This window comes from Melitaea cinxia, chromosome 12 (genome assembly GCF_905220565.1).
Source record: "Melitaea cinxia chromosome 12, ilMelCinx1.1, whole genome shotgun sequence".
NCBI classification, from domain to species: domain Eukaryota; kingdom Metazoa; phylum Arthropoda; class Insecta; order Lepidoptera; family Nymphalidae; genus Melitaea; species Melitaea cinxia.
The window spans coordinates 16,260,736-16,278,010 of NC_059405.1; the positions used below are offsets into that span (position 1 = coordinate 16,260,736).

Genomic DNA, 17,275 nt, shown 5'->3' on the forward strand with positions numbered 1-17,275 from the left:
TATCGGTCACATGACTGTATAATATGACATCTGTAACACTAAAATAAACAAATAAAGACACATGTCGACAAAAATAAATAAAGACACATGTTTTTTTATTTCACGTAATAGTTTGAATTATTATTATTATTATTTTGTTTGATTTATTTTATTTTACGGTATTTGTTATTTTCTAAAATACTAAATTTCCTAAATACTTTTATGTAATTAATTAAAAACCAGTCAACAAAATTAAAAAACAAATCAAGAACTAGAAAATATATATAAAATTCAAATTGTGTTGCTTCTATACTATCCGAAGGAACTTCGTTCCTACCTGGTGTCCCATGACACCACATAATTTTTTATTTATTATACATAATTTTTAAAAAATATTAGCATTCTGCGCTCCTTCTCGATATAAACTATAAGTATGCGAAATTTCATACTCCTCCGTCCTCACAATTGTCGTAAAAAGAGGTAAAATTTTTTTGTATCACTTATTAATATATAGATTAATATTTCTTGTCCTAAATATTAAATAAATCAAGTCTTTCGAAATCTCTTTGACGTGTTTTTCTCAGCGTCGTATAAATTACGTTTGCGGGCTTTCAGACTTAGCAAATATTTTAATAAACACTGTTGGCACAGATTTATCGTTTGTTTCGTTTTCCTTTATTAAATAATATTTGTTAAATTTCTAAATAAGATAAAAATATAAAAGCTTCAACTAATATTCGTTACTTTTACAATTGTAACTATTATGAAGATTAACTAACGCGATTCCGAGTAATCAGTATTTCCCTGTTTACTAAATTCCGTAATTTTTTATTCAAAAAACGCCTCGTTTTCTCACGCTCATCAATCGTTTAAACACGGTAATTTTGTGACCGGTGAAGCGTACTCGTAGGTACCGGCCTTAAGTCAATAGAAGAGTCCTACGTTTTCTCGTCCCCATTATTAAGTCCCATTCTAAATCCGAACACTATTTATTTGCGTCTCGTCGAGTCTTAGGAGCTACTTAGTCGTCGCTGCGACTAAGTTACTTGCAGAAATAGTTCTATTTGCCTCTACTGCTTTGCACCGGTGTCCTCGAGTTATTTGTCTAGGCGCAATGCGGAAGTACGTTGTTTTATATGCTTTGTTGTTATATAACTCATTTTCCTCATATCCTTGTATTTCTTCATCTCTCTCTCTGTTAACAATCATAAAATTTTTATCTATCAATAACGTTATATGTCAGATAAACATCTCGAACCTTATCACGATTTAGCCTGTAACTTTCCACTAGTGAGCGTAGGCCTCCTTCTTATGTAAGAGAAGAATCGCAGCTAAATTCACCACGTTACTCCACTGTGGGTTGGATATATTCCATTCCATTGTTATTAGGTATATATGATAACAACCAGGACCGACAGCTTAACGTGCTCGCCGAGGCACGCTTAAGAACAGACAGTCAAACCGGAAAGAAATATTTGTACAAGACACAAATATCCATCCCGAGCCGGAATCGAGCCCGCAAACCGCCGATGTCAAGGAGCTTACACGTAACAAGCACCCACTACACCACACCGGTTGTTTCACCTCAAACTTTATCATCGACCTTAAAGTTACGACCCTTAGTACATTAACTAACCCAATTATAAATAAAAGACGCTGAAGTTTTTACGACGCTCCGTGATATTTCATCTTCATCTCGGTACGTTACGTGATATAAAACGCGTGATCTCGAGTGTTACCTCAAGTGGGACGCTTTTAAATGTAATTAGATACATCCCTAAAAGATCGCCGGCACCTCGATGTTTGTACTGTACCTTCAACGATGGCTCTCAACTTCGGAAATTAGGGTCAAGTGCGTATCTAAGTGGTGTGGCATACACGGCCATTTCTCTTGATGGTTTTAAATGGGGCAGGAGTTTTGAAATGGTTTTGTTGTGTATGTCAATTTGACGTATTCGAATTTTCAAAGAAAAATATCTATGATGACCCGATCTATCATATATTTATCATACTTTTATTACACCATCAATTTCACTTATTTTAATTTATGTATCTAAGAGAGTAAACATTTCTTATTTATTTATTTATACTTTACTGCACACTTACAAGAACATTAAAAAGAAGAGAACAAAAAACTCACTGAATAAAGTGCAAAGGCGGTCTTATTACTCATAGTGATTTCTTACAGACAACCCGTCTATAAGGGAAACATTTGTAACATATAACAGGCACACGGTGCAATTTACAACAATAATTATTATATTTATAAGACTCCTATATACAGCGTATACAATACACCAAAAACTATATTCACATATACATAAACGTACACACATATACATAATAATATGCATTAAAAATAATTACATACTGATATAATACATTAACAAATAACTAATTATTAAAATAATATATAAATATCATACAAATAATTCATACATACATACATTCTAATTGTTTAAATTGTGACTTCTTAGTTAGTGTTCTTTTTTGTTTAGTAACAAACAGAAACCGATGCCGCGTGACAACGTGAACTTGAACGTGATGTGAACAAAGGTCCCATTTAAGGGTATAGAGATAAAATATTGAAAATTTGTATCGGAAATTTAATACAGCGTGATTTGGGTGCTTCGCTAATTTAACTTCTAATTAGTTTGACGTTGTTAATTCTTGTTATATTTTTCGTAATGTTAATTAAATATTACATATTTCGTTATAATTCAATAACGAAATATTCCAAATTTATTTTCGAAATTTAATAATCACTACATAGTATAAAACAAAGTCGCTTTCGCTGTCCCTATGTATGCTTAAATCTTTAAAACTACACAACGGATTTTGATGCGGTTTTTTTTTAATAGATAAAGTGATTGAAGAGGAAGGTTTATATGTATAATACATGCATAATATAATATAGGAACACTGATAGTTTAAACCCGTGAGAAGCCGGGAGGGGTCGCTAGTTTTTTAATTTCATTGTCTCTTTAAACGTAATTTTTTTCAGATTGATGGAAAACTTTAAAGGTATATTTTCTTTCGTTTGTTTTTGACCTTTTTAATCTAGTTCCGGTTTCGACGAGGATAAGTGATACATAAACGTCTGTCTCGTGCATATTAAAACAAGAAATGGGTTGGATATACTTTTGGTTCTTTGAAATTTTTCCAAAATATTTATGACAAAAACCAAAGGCTGTAACATCGAATACATAGATATTCTTGTATTTTTCATTGCATGACATTGACGAAATCCTCACATAAACATACACAAACATAGAACATAGACATACATCAAAATACAAAATCTATTATATTTTATATAAAACTAGAGCAAACTATTCGTATTCTTAAAAATGAACGCACAACTATGCTCCTAGATATTATTCAAATATCCGGCTGTTCTCAAATCAGCAAGGCTTCCGTTAGTTTCCCGGTCAGACGGACAGATGGGGACGTTGAATAATGAATAATGAGCGGAATAATATCCATTCGAATTTCGTTCCGTCTCATCTTTTGTTTGAGATGAGGAATTATGAGAACGGTGTGAAAATATCGCTCTAAATTAACTGAACGTTTTCGCTTTGGACGTGAATAGGAAAGGCTGAAACGTCTTAACAACAATCTGAATCCCGTTTAAGGCAGATAGTTATATTTGCACAAAATGTTTTAGGTCTGAATGATCGTCTTCGTGGTAGACCCACCGTACCTCGAAGAGTACATAAAGGCATAGATCCTGGTTGTAAGAACAATAGATATAGACATCGATCTATACTTAAATGAAATTTCTCGCAGAATATCAGCGAAATGGATAAATCTACATTTTTTATTCCATATGCAGAAGATCATATGTAAAACGCTATCCAAATTTGGATTTACAGTCTTATCTTATATTTATATCTTAGATTTTAAACTCAGTTGCAAAACGTAAATCTTTACAAAGAGATTAACTATTTCTGTACTAAAAAATTACCAAACAAAAAATTTCAGTTGGAAATTGGTCGGAGAGCACGACATTGTTAGTAACGAAGCAAGAAAATTGTTGAGAGCAGTCACTGTCGCGAACAGATCTCTCTAGATGAAATGTTGTCAAGAAAAACGCAATGTTACCAGCGATGATATTACTTTTTGTTGAGGTTTGTTATCATTAAGATTTTGTGTCAACTTGCTTGTTAGACTAAACTGTGGTTTGGACGGTTGATTTTGCTAGTCCTGGTTTTCTGCTCTAAGTTTGTAAGCTCGATTTCTGTCCCGAATCTGTTACATAAAAAACATTATTTTACTACCATTAGTATTATCTTTACAAAATATATCCGTACTAAAAGTCGGTAACAGTCTATGATACTGACATTCTATGATCACAGTAACGGTCTACAGTATTACCTAGCACAGTACCTGAAAAACTAAATCCTAAATTATATAGCTTTTAATACTTTCCCAATAGTAGGACGATAGGAGTGTGATTCAAACGGTTTGCTAAAGGATGAAAACATGATCGGGGTTAATCCGGATTTACGTTCAAATAACAGCGCGTGCCTAGTTCTGAAAAAATATTTATAAATTTACACAATGTTAAATAAACTTCTTTGATAGTTACTGAACTCTAATATTATAACAGCGATGATACCATTCACATGCAAAAAAAACTGACTGGTTGACCTTACAGAAGATCACAGCTATTAGCAGTAATAACACTGCTTTTAACCAGTGTTGTGTTCCTGTGGTGAGTAAGATGATTTCGTAAATGCGCTTGTGATGATTTTGGTGTAATCGCTTACCAACAGGTTAGCCGTATCATGATTGTCGACCTAGTTGCATTAAAAAAAACTCATTTGACTTGCCACCCACTAGTAAAAAATGTATTGAGGCTTGTGGTTACAACTACTACATGTTTCATGAAGACTGTTCCACCTGTATGTTTCAGGGACAGTACAGACAAGATATTTGAACTTTTCATAAGTCCGATTACTATATTTCCTTACAGTCCACCAAAATATTACAAAAATTTAAAGTTTCAGAAATACGGATCAATCACAATTGTTTACGATTTGAAACTACAAGATTTAAGTTATTCAGTGTGACAGAAATCAAATTAACCAGACTATCTTTGAATGACATCGGAATCTATTTGAAGGAATCCACTGATGACATATCAATTACGTGACGGAATCGGTACAAAGAGAATGCGACAAAGTAAAAGATTCAATCAGAATCACTCGCCACCCTCCCTCTCTCCCCGCCTCGGATGCATCCGAACAGATCGAGTCGATTCGATTTAATGTTCTTTATCATTTCCCCAGGTGTCTATAGATTGTTCTGGACATTCATCTTGATCGAAACTGTCTTTTTACATAGCATTAACGTAAAGTGCCTCGAAAAGAAAGTAAAGCGAGCGATCACTGTTGTTATCATAGACGCATGATAGCGATCGTTACTCATAGTAGGGAATGTATCCGCCAACTAGCAATGAAACAGCGTGGTGGATTTAGTTCCAACACTTCTACATGGAGTAAGAAGCATATGACCAGCAGGGACGTTACAGTCTCTTGCACTAATTTGTATTTTATCTTGGACACTATGTAAGAGATACAATATTTTATATTATATTTTTAAATGTATATTCTTTTTTTTATGTCACTCGGTCGGCAAACAAGCGTACGGCTCACCTGATGGTAAGCGATTACCGTTGCTTATAGACGCCTGCAACACCAAAAGCATCGCAAACGCGTTGCCGACCCAATCCCCCCAGAGCTCTGGTCACCTTACTCACCAACAGGAACAAAATACTGCTTGAAAACAGTATTATTTTGCTGTGATCTTCTGTAAGATCGAGGTACTACCCCAGTCGGGCTGCTCTGCAAGAGTCTTATTTGGTAAACAAACCCCTGTCAATCGTAATTCACGTTCTTTTCGCATTTATCACTCACTTTCACAACACATTAGCTTACGGACTTTTGTGAAACTCCATTTACTAAAAACTCACTAAAAATTTTAAACACATAAAAACTCTTAAAATACGATTTCTGAGGGTACAGATAACTAATATTTTTGAATATGACATTTCAATATCTTTTTTTAAAATGCAAATAGGGACGTGTTCATAATATTTTTAGAGGAAATGGGTATAAGTGAATGAACAGCATGAGCGATAAAATAGGCCATGTTGCGAATTATAAAGTAAAGCGATTTGTTATCAATTTGTTTTTTGTTCTTTTTTTTTCTTCTTTTTTTTATGTTGAGCGCAAAAAAATGCTTACAAATTATTGCAAATGTTAATCTTTTATGGTAAAGTGATCATTATAAAGGTTTTATTTTATATTATGAATATTTCTGAATATAAATTTCACCCTGAACATTTTTAACGCTATCCCATATAATATTAAAGTGTGTATACCAGATAGCAATGGCATAAAAGTTTACTGTAGTTCACGGGAATTTTTTTTTGAGACTTTAGGATGAGACTTAGAATTACCCAATGAGAGCTTCGCGGAGAACAATGTTATTAGTCCTTTTTTTAGATGTTTGAGAGAGTGTGCCGCCCACGCAAGGTTTTTTATTCATAGTGAATACAAATTATGTGACAATAATATTAATAGGCTCGACATTGTTTTTCTAGACACAGGCGGCCCTATTTTGTTGTAAATTTTATTTTTGACGTCTTTTTTACCGACCATTTCACATAAACGAAATATAAATTTGTTGCCTTTTATGCTTGATGCTCGATTAATATTATTTTTTTTTTTTATTCGTAATTCTGTACCTCTACTAATTCTTAGCAAAAATATTCAATGTATTATTAGGTTTTGAAATAATTTTAGCAATATGTTAGCGTTAAATATTTGAACATAAAATGAATTTTATATTCGTCTATGGCTTATTAATATTAATCATTCATTTGCTCTTTGTGTCACTTTACTTTACTTACTGTATTATTCTATTGTCTGTGTTTGGAAGTACGCCATATTTGTTTACTATTTAAGACTATTCCAAAAAAATAGAATATAGGTTTGATAACTTCACTTACTTTACTTTTACTGGCATGAGCCTCGTAACGTAGGGGTTCGTCCTAATTTAGTTCTAATAATAATGATACATTTATGGATATGAGAAATTTATTTTTTTAATTTAATAATTACTTTTATACACGAACTTTTTAATGGAAATTTTTACTTAACAGACCTAATACTTTGAATAAAAAAAAAATACAAAAAAGATTCTTAAAAACGTTATTAAGGTTGTTTGCTTAGCAAAGGCTTAAATTAAATTTTACTCCAATGAAAATTTATGGAAAAAATTAATTGAGGTATAAGGCACAGCAGGGAATATCCTGCTCAAAATCTGGAGCAGCCCAACTGGGGAAGTACCTCGACCTCGTAATTCCTAAGATTAGCGCGTTTAAACGAATAAACAAACTTTTCAGTTTTATAATATTAGTATAGATATTATTTTATATTTAGAATTTTAACGCAGTACTAAGCTGGTAACCCAAGAGATAGTGTAATAAAAGGCCACTTATGGCACTCTCCTCTGAGGGTAGCTTGTAATTGGCGTGGTTTACGACCTCCGAACACCCTCGTGTTCGTGAACTTAGATCGATTTCCCGTCCTCTTGATGGACTTGTGATTAGGATGTGTTGATTTTTCTGTGTTTCGATGGAATGCTTGTGTACATATGACAAATTGGTTTGGATGCTTTCAGTAACTGTGCAAAAGATTTTGAATTACTATGTTAATGGAATTCCGTATGATAAATTTCAATTTTTAAACTAAAACTAAAAAAAGAACTAAACTATGCCTTAAAAATGACTCAATTTTAAGTATCCCGTATTTTGTCTGATTTTTATATACATTACTTATATTCGATGAATATATTCTAACTTTTAAATTATTTTGTAAAATTATAAAAAAAAAATAAAGACTAAATTAATAATTAAATAATGAGTAATATTGCAAGCTCGCAGGAAATAATTTCTTTTGCCCATCGTCAAGTACCACGTGGAAAGTGATAAGACTATCGATCGCATCCGAACTGAGAACGGTCCCGAGCTATCCGTCCTGACACGTTAACCTCTTATCGCGACTAATGCTTAAGGTTTCACTAACTTTTACCGTTTCCGACGAAAAGATTAGCCCCTATATCAGAAACATTCGTTTATACGGACCTCGCTTTCGACGGTTACGAATATCTCAGAATTTTTTTTTTCTCTACATTTCTCGAGAGAAAGCGACAACTTAACTCCATACAGCAATTAGAGACTCTTGTTACGGATTCAGGCGAGGAGCCAGAACCTTGTCACGTTTCATATACATTTTAGTTCTTTCCTTGTGTAATTAAATTCTTAAAATAGAAACTTGAATAACGGTTCGTGTTGATGGACAAAACAAAGACTAACTAGAATAAAGGCCTACAAAATCTGATAATATTGAACGAGCTTGATTACAAGAATGTGACAGTGTAAAAACCACAAACATAATTATCTTTCCAAATGGATATATGGCCAGAACTATAAATAGTGAAAAGTAATTTGAAGAAGCAAATGTTGTGATCAAGTAACATGATGCCCTTAAAAATACCTTTAAATATTTGAGTGAAACAGTGATTGTGAAGTGGAACGCGAGTATACTCAACTAATTGAGTGATAAAACAAGAGCTTGTATGACATTGGCCATCAAGAGAATTATAAGTTATGGATGAAATAGTTATGATTGTGAAGACGTGAGATGCCAACTAACTACAATTTTGTAGTTGAGTCTTGGAGCAAGAGTGACAGACGTTGATTTTTTGTCATTATGAAAATTAAGTTTTGGAATGAAAAAGTTTTTATTATGAAGCGGATAGAAGAAGTCGTTGGGAGGTAGTGCGCTGTTTCGGCGAGGGATGCTCGCGAGCGATGCAGCGCGTCGGCGGCGCGTGCGCTTTACTCGGAGCGCCGTGCACGCGGAAGAACGGTGCCGTCTGTACGTGTCGCGTGCACACCGCGCTACTACAGGTACGTTACAGGAGTCGCCTAACGTAACTACTGTATAAAATATCTTATAGCCAATATAATGCCAAAGCCAATTTAAAACCATATTTGCCAATTTTCATGATTGTAAAAAAATATTTATAATATTATTTATAAGTATGTATGTATTTGTTCTACAGTGCATCCCAAATTACAAACATATGTGAGAAAAAGAGACAGAAAAATGTGCAAAGGCTATTTTATCGCTAAAAGAACTATTTCTTCCAGATAACCTTTGGGGATATGATACAATAACTGCAGTTAGAAATTGCTAATGTCGTCAACAAATAAATTGTTCAGTGGGAATAATATTAAATATATATATTTGCTGAAAAAATGAGGAAACATCAATAACCTCAATTTTTGTCGTATAAATACGAGTATAGCCCACATGTAGCCCGCTCAATGAACACAATAAATTAATTAGACTGTCACACGCGACCCTTATTACTAACGACGCTAATACCAGATAAGTATATTTGAGGGCTAACGAAGCTTCTCGTCAGCCAGAAAAAATAACTAATCTTAATATTACCCAAGTTCGAGGCATTTAATAATGTAGATATTATTAACATAAATATATATCTGCCTTTGTCCTTTATACATTCTATTTATTTCAAAAGCAATAAGAGCGATCCGTACATAAGACCAAATAACCAAATCGATCTGACCTCGGACTACAAAGTTGTGTATTTTGTATACTTTTATTAAAACGAGAGACGCTTCAATACTTTTCAATATCGTCAGAATCTGTGCTGAAAATTTCGACCTCTACGCTCTGAAAAGAGATCAATGACGTCTTCATTTAGAGAAGGTTTGTCGAGTCTATATCTTAGTCACATTCAGAAGCCGAAACAATAATTTCAAGGCGTCTCTCCGCCCGAGGCTCGGGTCACGTCAACATCTCGCTGCATTCGCATCAAAGCAGAGCAAACACCGGCTCTCAGTAAACGAATTCTTTGCACCACCTGTTTCTCTAATAGGTAGGTAGCCTCGAATGCCACTCACCAAAGTCAAGGCGGGGTCAACCGCAGTACGGTTTTAGAAATCTTTGCTCGAGTAATTGCTGTGTTTTTTTAGATATACTTAGCTATTTCAGGTTTATATTAAGTGTTATTCACAAACAATATGCATTTTCTATAGCCCATTAACCTGAAAATAAGTTTTTTAACTATGCTTGATGTATTTTATATAAAAAGAAGAAATATTTAGTACTTGAAGATATGCAAAAATTCCGTTAATCCTAAAAATGTCTAATGTTAGAAATAGCGGAATTTTTAAGCATCATCCGGAAATTGATTCTATTCGTAACCAATAGTGTTACATTACCACTAATTACATTGTCAAAAAAGTGAAAATTATCGTAACTATTTGTAATAAATCTACTTCACAAATATAGATATTATACCATTTCGATGCGGGAAATAAAATGGTCATATATAAAAAATGTCAGGTTTTGGAATCGTTAGTCCAATTAACGAGGCGGGTTTTGTGCTGGATAATGTTTGTGCTTATTCTCATTACCAGTTACTTTATTGGGTTTCGAAGTTTTCATCCTGTAAAATGTCTATTATAAAAATGTTAGGGGTATTTCACTTGTGCTTTCGGAATGAGATGATTATCCGCTAAATGCGGGGACGCAACAGGCGAGCTCTTAGGCAGATGGCGCTAGAATGCAGGATCGTTCGCGTCTAATTAGTGTCGCTGGAGGAGAGAAGATATTCTGGCGTTAATGTCATATTTTTACCTGATCGTTTTCTGGAAAATATTTAATGTACTTTAAATCTTTTAGTTGGTCACCATAAACTTAATCTCATTATAATTACACCAATTAAAAAGGTAGTAAGTACATCGAAAAGTACGTAACATTGTTTCTTACGAATTTTTTTTTTTTCATTTATTAAAAAATAAGGGCAAAAATGAATAATTTATGTAACTTGGTCTAACAGTGCCACCCCCAATGGGTAGATTCAATTATGAATCTGTTTTAATATTTGTATAATTTATACCACTTTTTTCATTTAAAATCACTATGAGGCAAAAAGCTATCGCTCCAATTCTTTTCGTTTCTTCAAATGGACTAAAGTGACAAATTTATTATTAATGATAGTTTGTCAAATCATCATTAAAATCTAACGGATCTGTTGTACTCTGTTTCTATAATATGTGAAAAGATCGTATTCGTCTTACTTTGTCATTGCCTTTAATCATGTAGGTAATTTCTCGCGTGCGTACTGCTTTGGCGTTTTAGTTTCAGATATAAATTGTCTATGTATCTCTTGATTCTGTTTAAATCATTCTTTCACATTGGTTGTGTTCTTTTGATAGTTGTTATTTTTTGATTTTATGTGTTATTTATTTGCAACAATAGCTTACTAGTACTTTTTGTAAACTTATTTAGCTATACACACTAGCTAAATAAGTTTATATTGCTTTTAATTTCAATTTGTCAGTCCTTAAAATTTCAGTTAATCTATCCACGCTCGACAAAATTCATGAAGCGAAGGATATGAGAAAATGACGGTCCTAACTCTAGAAAAAGGCTATGATTCAAATACAATCGTATATTATCTAGTCCCACAGCGCCATAACGGAACATAAGTTCTGGTATCATAAACAAACATCGGAACGTAATAAGGCCAGTAAACAACGCGATACTCGTAACGTTGTCAATACAGCTCATTTGGAACGCCGGGGAGCCGCCCGCCGTCCTCCCCAGACTCCCCGGGGGTAATAATTTAAGAGTAAAATTATTGTTTGTTGCACAATTTACTGGCGTAAAATTCACTCTTCTGTTTCTTTTGTTTTATTCACGAATTCACTTCTGCTAAATTTCAAATGTTACCGCTGAAGTTAAAGTATTTTCGTTTTCCGTAATTGAATGGAATATACTAAAAAGTAAAAGTAAAGTATTCACGTATCTCGTGTAATTTTTGAAAGGTTTTTTCTGACGGATCTATCTTGTGTAGACGGATCCTTAATTTTTTTTGCCCGAGAAAAAAGGTCCGAAACCGAACTTCTCAAAACGAAAAACCGTGTCTCTATTTGAGAATATTATCCGAAAGCCGAGCGAATTATCGATTCGACTCACGTATCAACTTTCGAAAGAAATAAAAGTTTCTGCAAAAATAACGTTCATTCCCGAAAACGAATTTGTTTGCCCGATTATTTAATCTGATTTCTGATATTTACTGGAGTGGGTTTTATAATATTTTATTACGAGAACAAAATCGGTGCCAAACTCCGAGCTCATTGAATCATCTTTCAAAAAAGAGTGGGATTATACCTCTATTCAGACTAAATTGCTTCCTTTCAATTGAAACACTTAATATTCTGATTTTTGACCATATTTGTTTCATTCTCTTCGGACTACTTTATTTATGTAATACGTAAATAACTTAGCACATAGGATAATTTCAAATAAGGCCGCGAATATTTGACGCGTTCTCAATTTTGGTAGGTTACCATTAAACCCCATGTTCATTGTTCCGTCACAAACTTATCCCGAGTTGCGTGCGCGATAACAATAAACGTGATGCGATGTCTGCACGCCTGACGTCTATTGTTCTACCCGCTTCGCTGATCATATTCTATATATCAGCCTTCACTTTATATTCCCCAACAAATATCACCGTATCGTCTGAATTTTATTACTATAACTTTTTTCACTTTCTTGCCTTCATTCGCTCATTATTGTCCTTAAACATGTATGAATATTCAAAGTTGTGGACATATTTTGTATGGAATAGTGACGCGTCTAAACTTGTTGTATATTTTATGTTACGATAATGCGTTCTTAAATAAAATTTATAGCGAAACTTAGTGTTGACGCGAACTCAGCGTCGCTATTATTTACAAGTATTCTTCAGTTCAAGAAATCGATTGAAAGCGTTGCTATCTGAAAGTCTGGACACTGACGAAAGGCTCTTCGGAATTGCTTATCGATTGTAGCACAATTTTAACGTTTCAGGTCAAGGACTTATTGTCCTAAGGTGAAAGGTCTCGAGCACTAAACGTTTAAGAACGTCGTTGAAAATTTTGGGGATTGACGGAAATACCAAAATCCGATGTGGTAGATTACATTGAATATATTGATTTAAATCCATTTTTTGTCGACAGGAATTCGCGACACTCACGAAGGAGCTAAACCAAGCACGCGAACAGCTCTTAGAACGGGAAGAAGAGATTTCAGAGCTCAAAGCGGAGAGAAACAATACCAGGGTGAGTCTTCCAGAAAATGTTTTAGAACTTACGTTAAATAAATTGTTTTAGTTCATAATAATAATAAAAAATACGGTTACAATCATCCTTCATATTAAAAATTGTAAATACAAAAATTTGTGGTAATAGATGGATGTGTCTGTGTTGTGTGTTGGTTAACTCACCTACTTCCGGTATTCAGCTGGATTAATAGATAAGATACATTTAACTCTGTAATTTTACCAAAATCAAAGCGGTAGTCGATTATAGTACATATTTAAGTATTATTAGCGTTTAATAAGTTAAACTATAAAGTGGAGCCAAAGATAATAGATTCATCGAATCAACTAATCCTTTATTTATTGTGTTTATCTTCACCCGTACTCCATAATGTGTGTCTATCTGAATAAACACTTCATCAATGCCGCCCTATTTCCTCTTTCCTTCCTCCAATTAATCATCCTCAACAAATACGGTCGAATTTAACACGAGTGCACCGTCGGGGGTCTACTAGCTCATCTGAGACAATTGTATATAATTCACCTCCAACAGAGAGAGACGTGACGATGTCTCTCCTTGTTACGCCTTAAGATAATCGTTTTAATAATTCAAAAAGCGTCTTCACTTTTGAAAAGTTGGTAATTTCATACTTGTTCGGTTGCTGTTTTGATTTTCAAAAGCGCAGTTTTGTTTTGTAACGTGTAGCTATAGGTTGCATTGTACGTAGACGTTGCACTATATCAACTAATTTTATCCTACTAAGACTATAAATTCGAAAGATTGAATGGACATTTGTTACTTTCCACACGATAATAACTGAAACAGTTACATTATAACTTGAAACATAAACAGCTGGATATCCAGATTAACACTGGGTCTCTATTTTGCGATATTTTTACTCAATATAAAGTTAAGTCGGTCGCGTGGCATAGTTTAATTATATATTTAAGTACATATAAATAAAATAGATATAACAAAAAATTCAAGATCCGTGTAAAATCAAATTCACTACTATTTTCAGTGTTATTTTGTTTCAATATACGATGTATTTTACATACATCTACTGCATAAAACTTTCTAAAAGATGTTATAAAATAATCCTGTAGTTAAAATACGTTATATGAAATGAAAATCCTACTAATATTACATATTGCTATGCTATACATGACAAATGAGCTGTTCTTATATTCTTTTATATAAGTAATACCTTGAATTAGGAGCAACTTCTCGACTCCCAGAGGAAGCGGCATGTTTACTGAAAGAAATAATGATATTAATATTGCGCTATCATTTTCCCTAACTAGGTCGTTTTATGCCTGGATCATTTTATATACTTCCAGAATGATTTAGTGGAAAATTGTAACTGGACGTACGTCTAATTGAACTATCGTTACGGTCGATTTTGATTTCATTTCGATTACCATTTAATTAATTTGTTGTCGGTTTTGGCGTTTTGATACCATTGCCCAGAAAATCGAAAATTATTGAGATGCACCTTTATAATTCGCTGAAACAACGAGTCTTTAGGAGCCTTCGTCCAATAAAACATTATTACATTGTACAAAAAGCCGACTTCGTGCTAAAAGAATTTTTGCTAGTCAAACTTATGAACTGCAAGTCCGGTGTAGTAGTGCTAAATCGATAACTGAGCAAAATCATGTTTAAAAAAAAAGCACATTTATTGCAAAAAGAAATTTGTAGAATCCTCACGTTTTAAACTATTGTTCCAGTTACTCTTAGAGCATCTAGAATGTCTCGTGTCCCGCCACGAGCGCTCGCTGCGCATGACTGTGGTGAAGCGCCAAGCCGCCGCGCAGTCTGGTGTCTCCTCGGAAGTGGAGGTGTTGAAGGCGCTGAAGAGTCTCTTCGAACACCACAAGGCGCTCGACGAGAAAGTATGTCCATGTCTTTGTAACGACCTGAGCATGTTCCTAACTTTGGCTTAGGCCTCTTTTCGTAAGAAAGAGTTATGAATTACCATTAAAATATGGGCAAAGCTGGATATACCTAGCTATAAATCTGGAGCAGCCCGTCTGGGGAAATACGTTAACCATACAGCTAAGCAATACTGCTCTCAGACATTTTTGTATTTCTGTGGTAAGTAAGGTAGCCAGAGCTCCTGTGGAGAGTCAAGGATAGGGTCTGCTTCTGGTGTCACAGGCCTCTATAGGCTACGTTCATATCTTACCAGATCAGACAAGCCGTATACTTGTTTGCCGACCTGGTCGTATAAAAAAAATCCTGACTTTGATTTAAGCCTCTTTTCCTGAGAAGAGTCATTGAAAAAAACTTATCATACTACTGTTTTCTAATGTTTACGCGAATTTTACTCATTTAATGAAACAACTTTTTTCGGATTTTATCGCGGTTTATTATTAACTTTTGATTCCCGACGTTTCGGATACTTTAACTCACCGTCCTCCAGTGACCATGGTTGCTGTAAAGTATCCGAAACGTCGGGAATCAAAAGTTAATAATAAACCGCGATAAAATCCGAAAAAAGTTGTTTCATTAAATTATCATACTACTCTCATGTTGGTGAATATATTTGTCCAACTTTCTTGAAACGTGCTCACGACGATAGGTTAGTGCAGTAGTGTCAGTTACTGACTCGCGTGTTGCATGTTCGGTCCTTCACTCAAAGAATATATGTATATTTATACAGGTCATACTAGTATATATTCTAATCTGAGGGTTTGTGCCAGAATGGAGCAGCCCGACTGGGGTAGTACCTCGACCTTACAGAAGATCACAGCTAAATAATACTGTTTTCAAGCAGTATTGTGTTCCTGTTGGTGAGTAAGGTGACCAGAGCTCCTGGGGGGATTGTGGATTGGGTCGGCAACGCGCTTGCGATGCTTCTGGTGTTGCAGGTGTCTATAAGCTACGGGAATCGCTTACCATCAGGTGAGCCGTACGCTTGTTTGCCGACCTAGTGACATTAAAAAAAAATTTTTATGTTAGTGGAACCTCAATGACGACCCGTAATTTCATCTCAACCTAAGACGATCATTGTAAGACATTCCTTACAAATCGTTCATCTTAAATACTTGTAAACTAAAGTACAAGTCTTGGTCGACAGTTTTTGAGACGCTTTTGAGAATGCTTGAAGGCTAAAACATATGAAAGTCTTAAGGCTTTCTTATCTTTAAAAGATCTTGATCTTCATTTGGGTCATTAAGATAAATTTATTTTTTCTAAGAAATCGTAACTATTATGTATATACTATTTTATGGGTGTACCGATTTTGATGATTTTTAATTTAATCGAAAGCCGATGTTTATCATGTAGTCACATTTAAATTTTATAGAGATCTGATTACAACTTTTGGAGTAATCTTTGATAATGCGTATTTACTTGACTATTTTTTCGTCTGCCTACATTGTATTACTTGTCGATGTAATTGAAGTCGGTTTTTTTTTTGTTTGCCAGCAAACAATTATATTTTTATTTATATAGTATCTCTGTGATTGTATGATAATAATTGATAAAATTATTAATTACTATGAAACTACGTATAGATTTAATTTTTCTTATAAATAGTTGTTTTTACTGTTTATTTGCATTGAATCTCTTTTTATCGATCACTATTTTATCGATGATACGAAATTATTTTTACAATAAACTATATTTATATATTTTCCGGTTTTCAGGTCCGGGAAAGACTGCGAGTTGCGTTAGAAAGAAATACAGCATTAGAAGAAGAATTAGCGTTAACCAAAGAAGAAGTAAGTTATACTGTTGTACTACTATACTATAATAGTTTTTAGCACTTCACTTCAACCTATCGCAGTCCACTGCTAGACATAGGCCTCCACAAGTTCGCGCGAAAAATGGCGTGAACTCGAGTGTGTTACCCACAGTCACCGCGCTGGGCAGGCGGGCTGGTAACCGCAGGGCTAGCTTTGTCGCACCGAAGACGCTGCTGTGTATTTCAAGCCAGAAGTTTGATGATTATCCTGACATCGATCGGCTTTTTAAGTTCCAATATGGTAGCGGAACTGTGTTATCCCTTAGTCGCTTCTTACAACAGCCACGGGAAGAGAGAGGGTGGCTAATATTCTTTACTGCCGTAGCCACACAGCTACTTTTATCATT

At 34.3% G+C, this 17,275-nt stretch overlaps 1 protein-coding gene across 1 annotated transcript in view; it reads left to right on the forward strand.

Moving 5' to 3' along the window:
- The window catches only part of LOC123658761 (liprin-alpha-1), a 189,751-nt gene that overhangs the window by 144,641 nt on the left and 27,835 nt on the right, over positions 1-17,275 (forward strand). Inside the window, exons 2-4 of the mRNA XM_045594097.1 lie at positions 13,097-13,198; positions 14,908-15,072; positions 16,831-16,905. Coding sequence (XP_045450053.1) covers positions 13,097-13,198; positions 14,908-15,072; positions 16,831-16,905 — 342 coding nt within the window. The remainder of the gene's footprint in view (positions 1-13,096; positions 13,199-14,907; positions 15,073-16,830; positions 16,906-17,275) is intronic.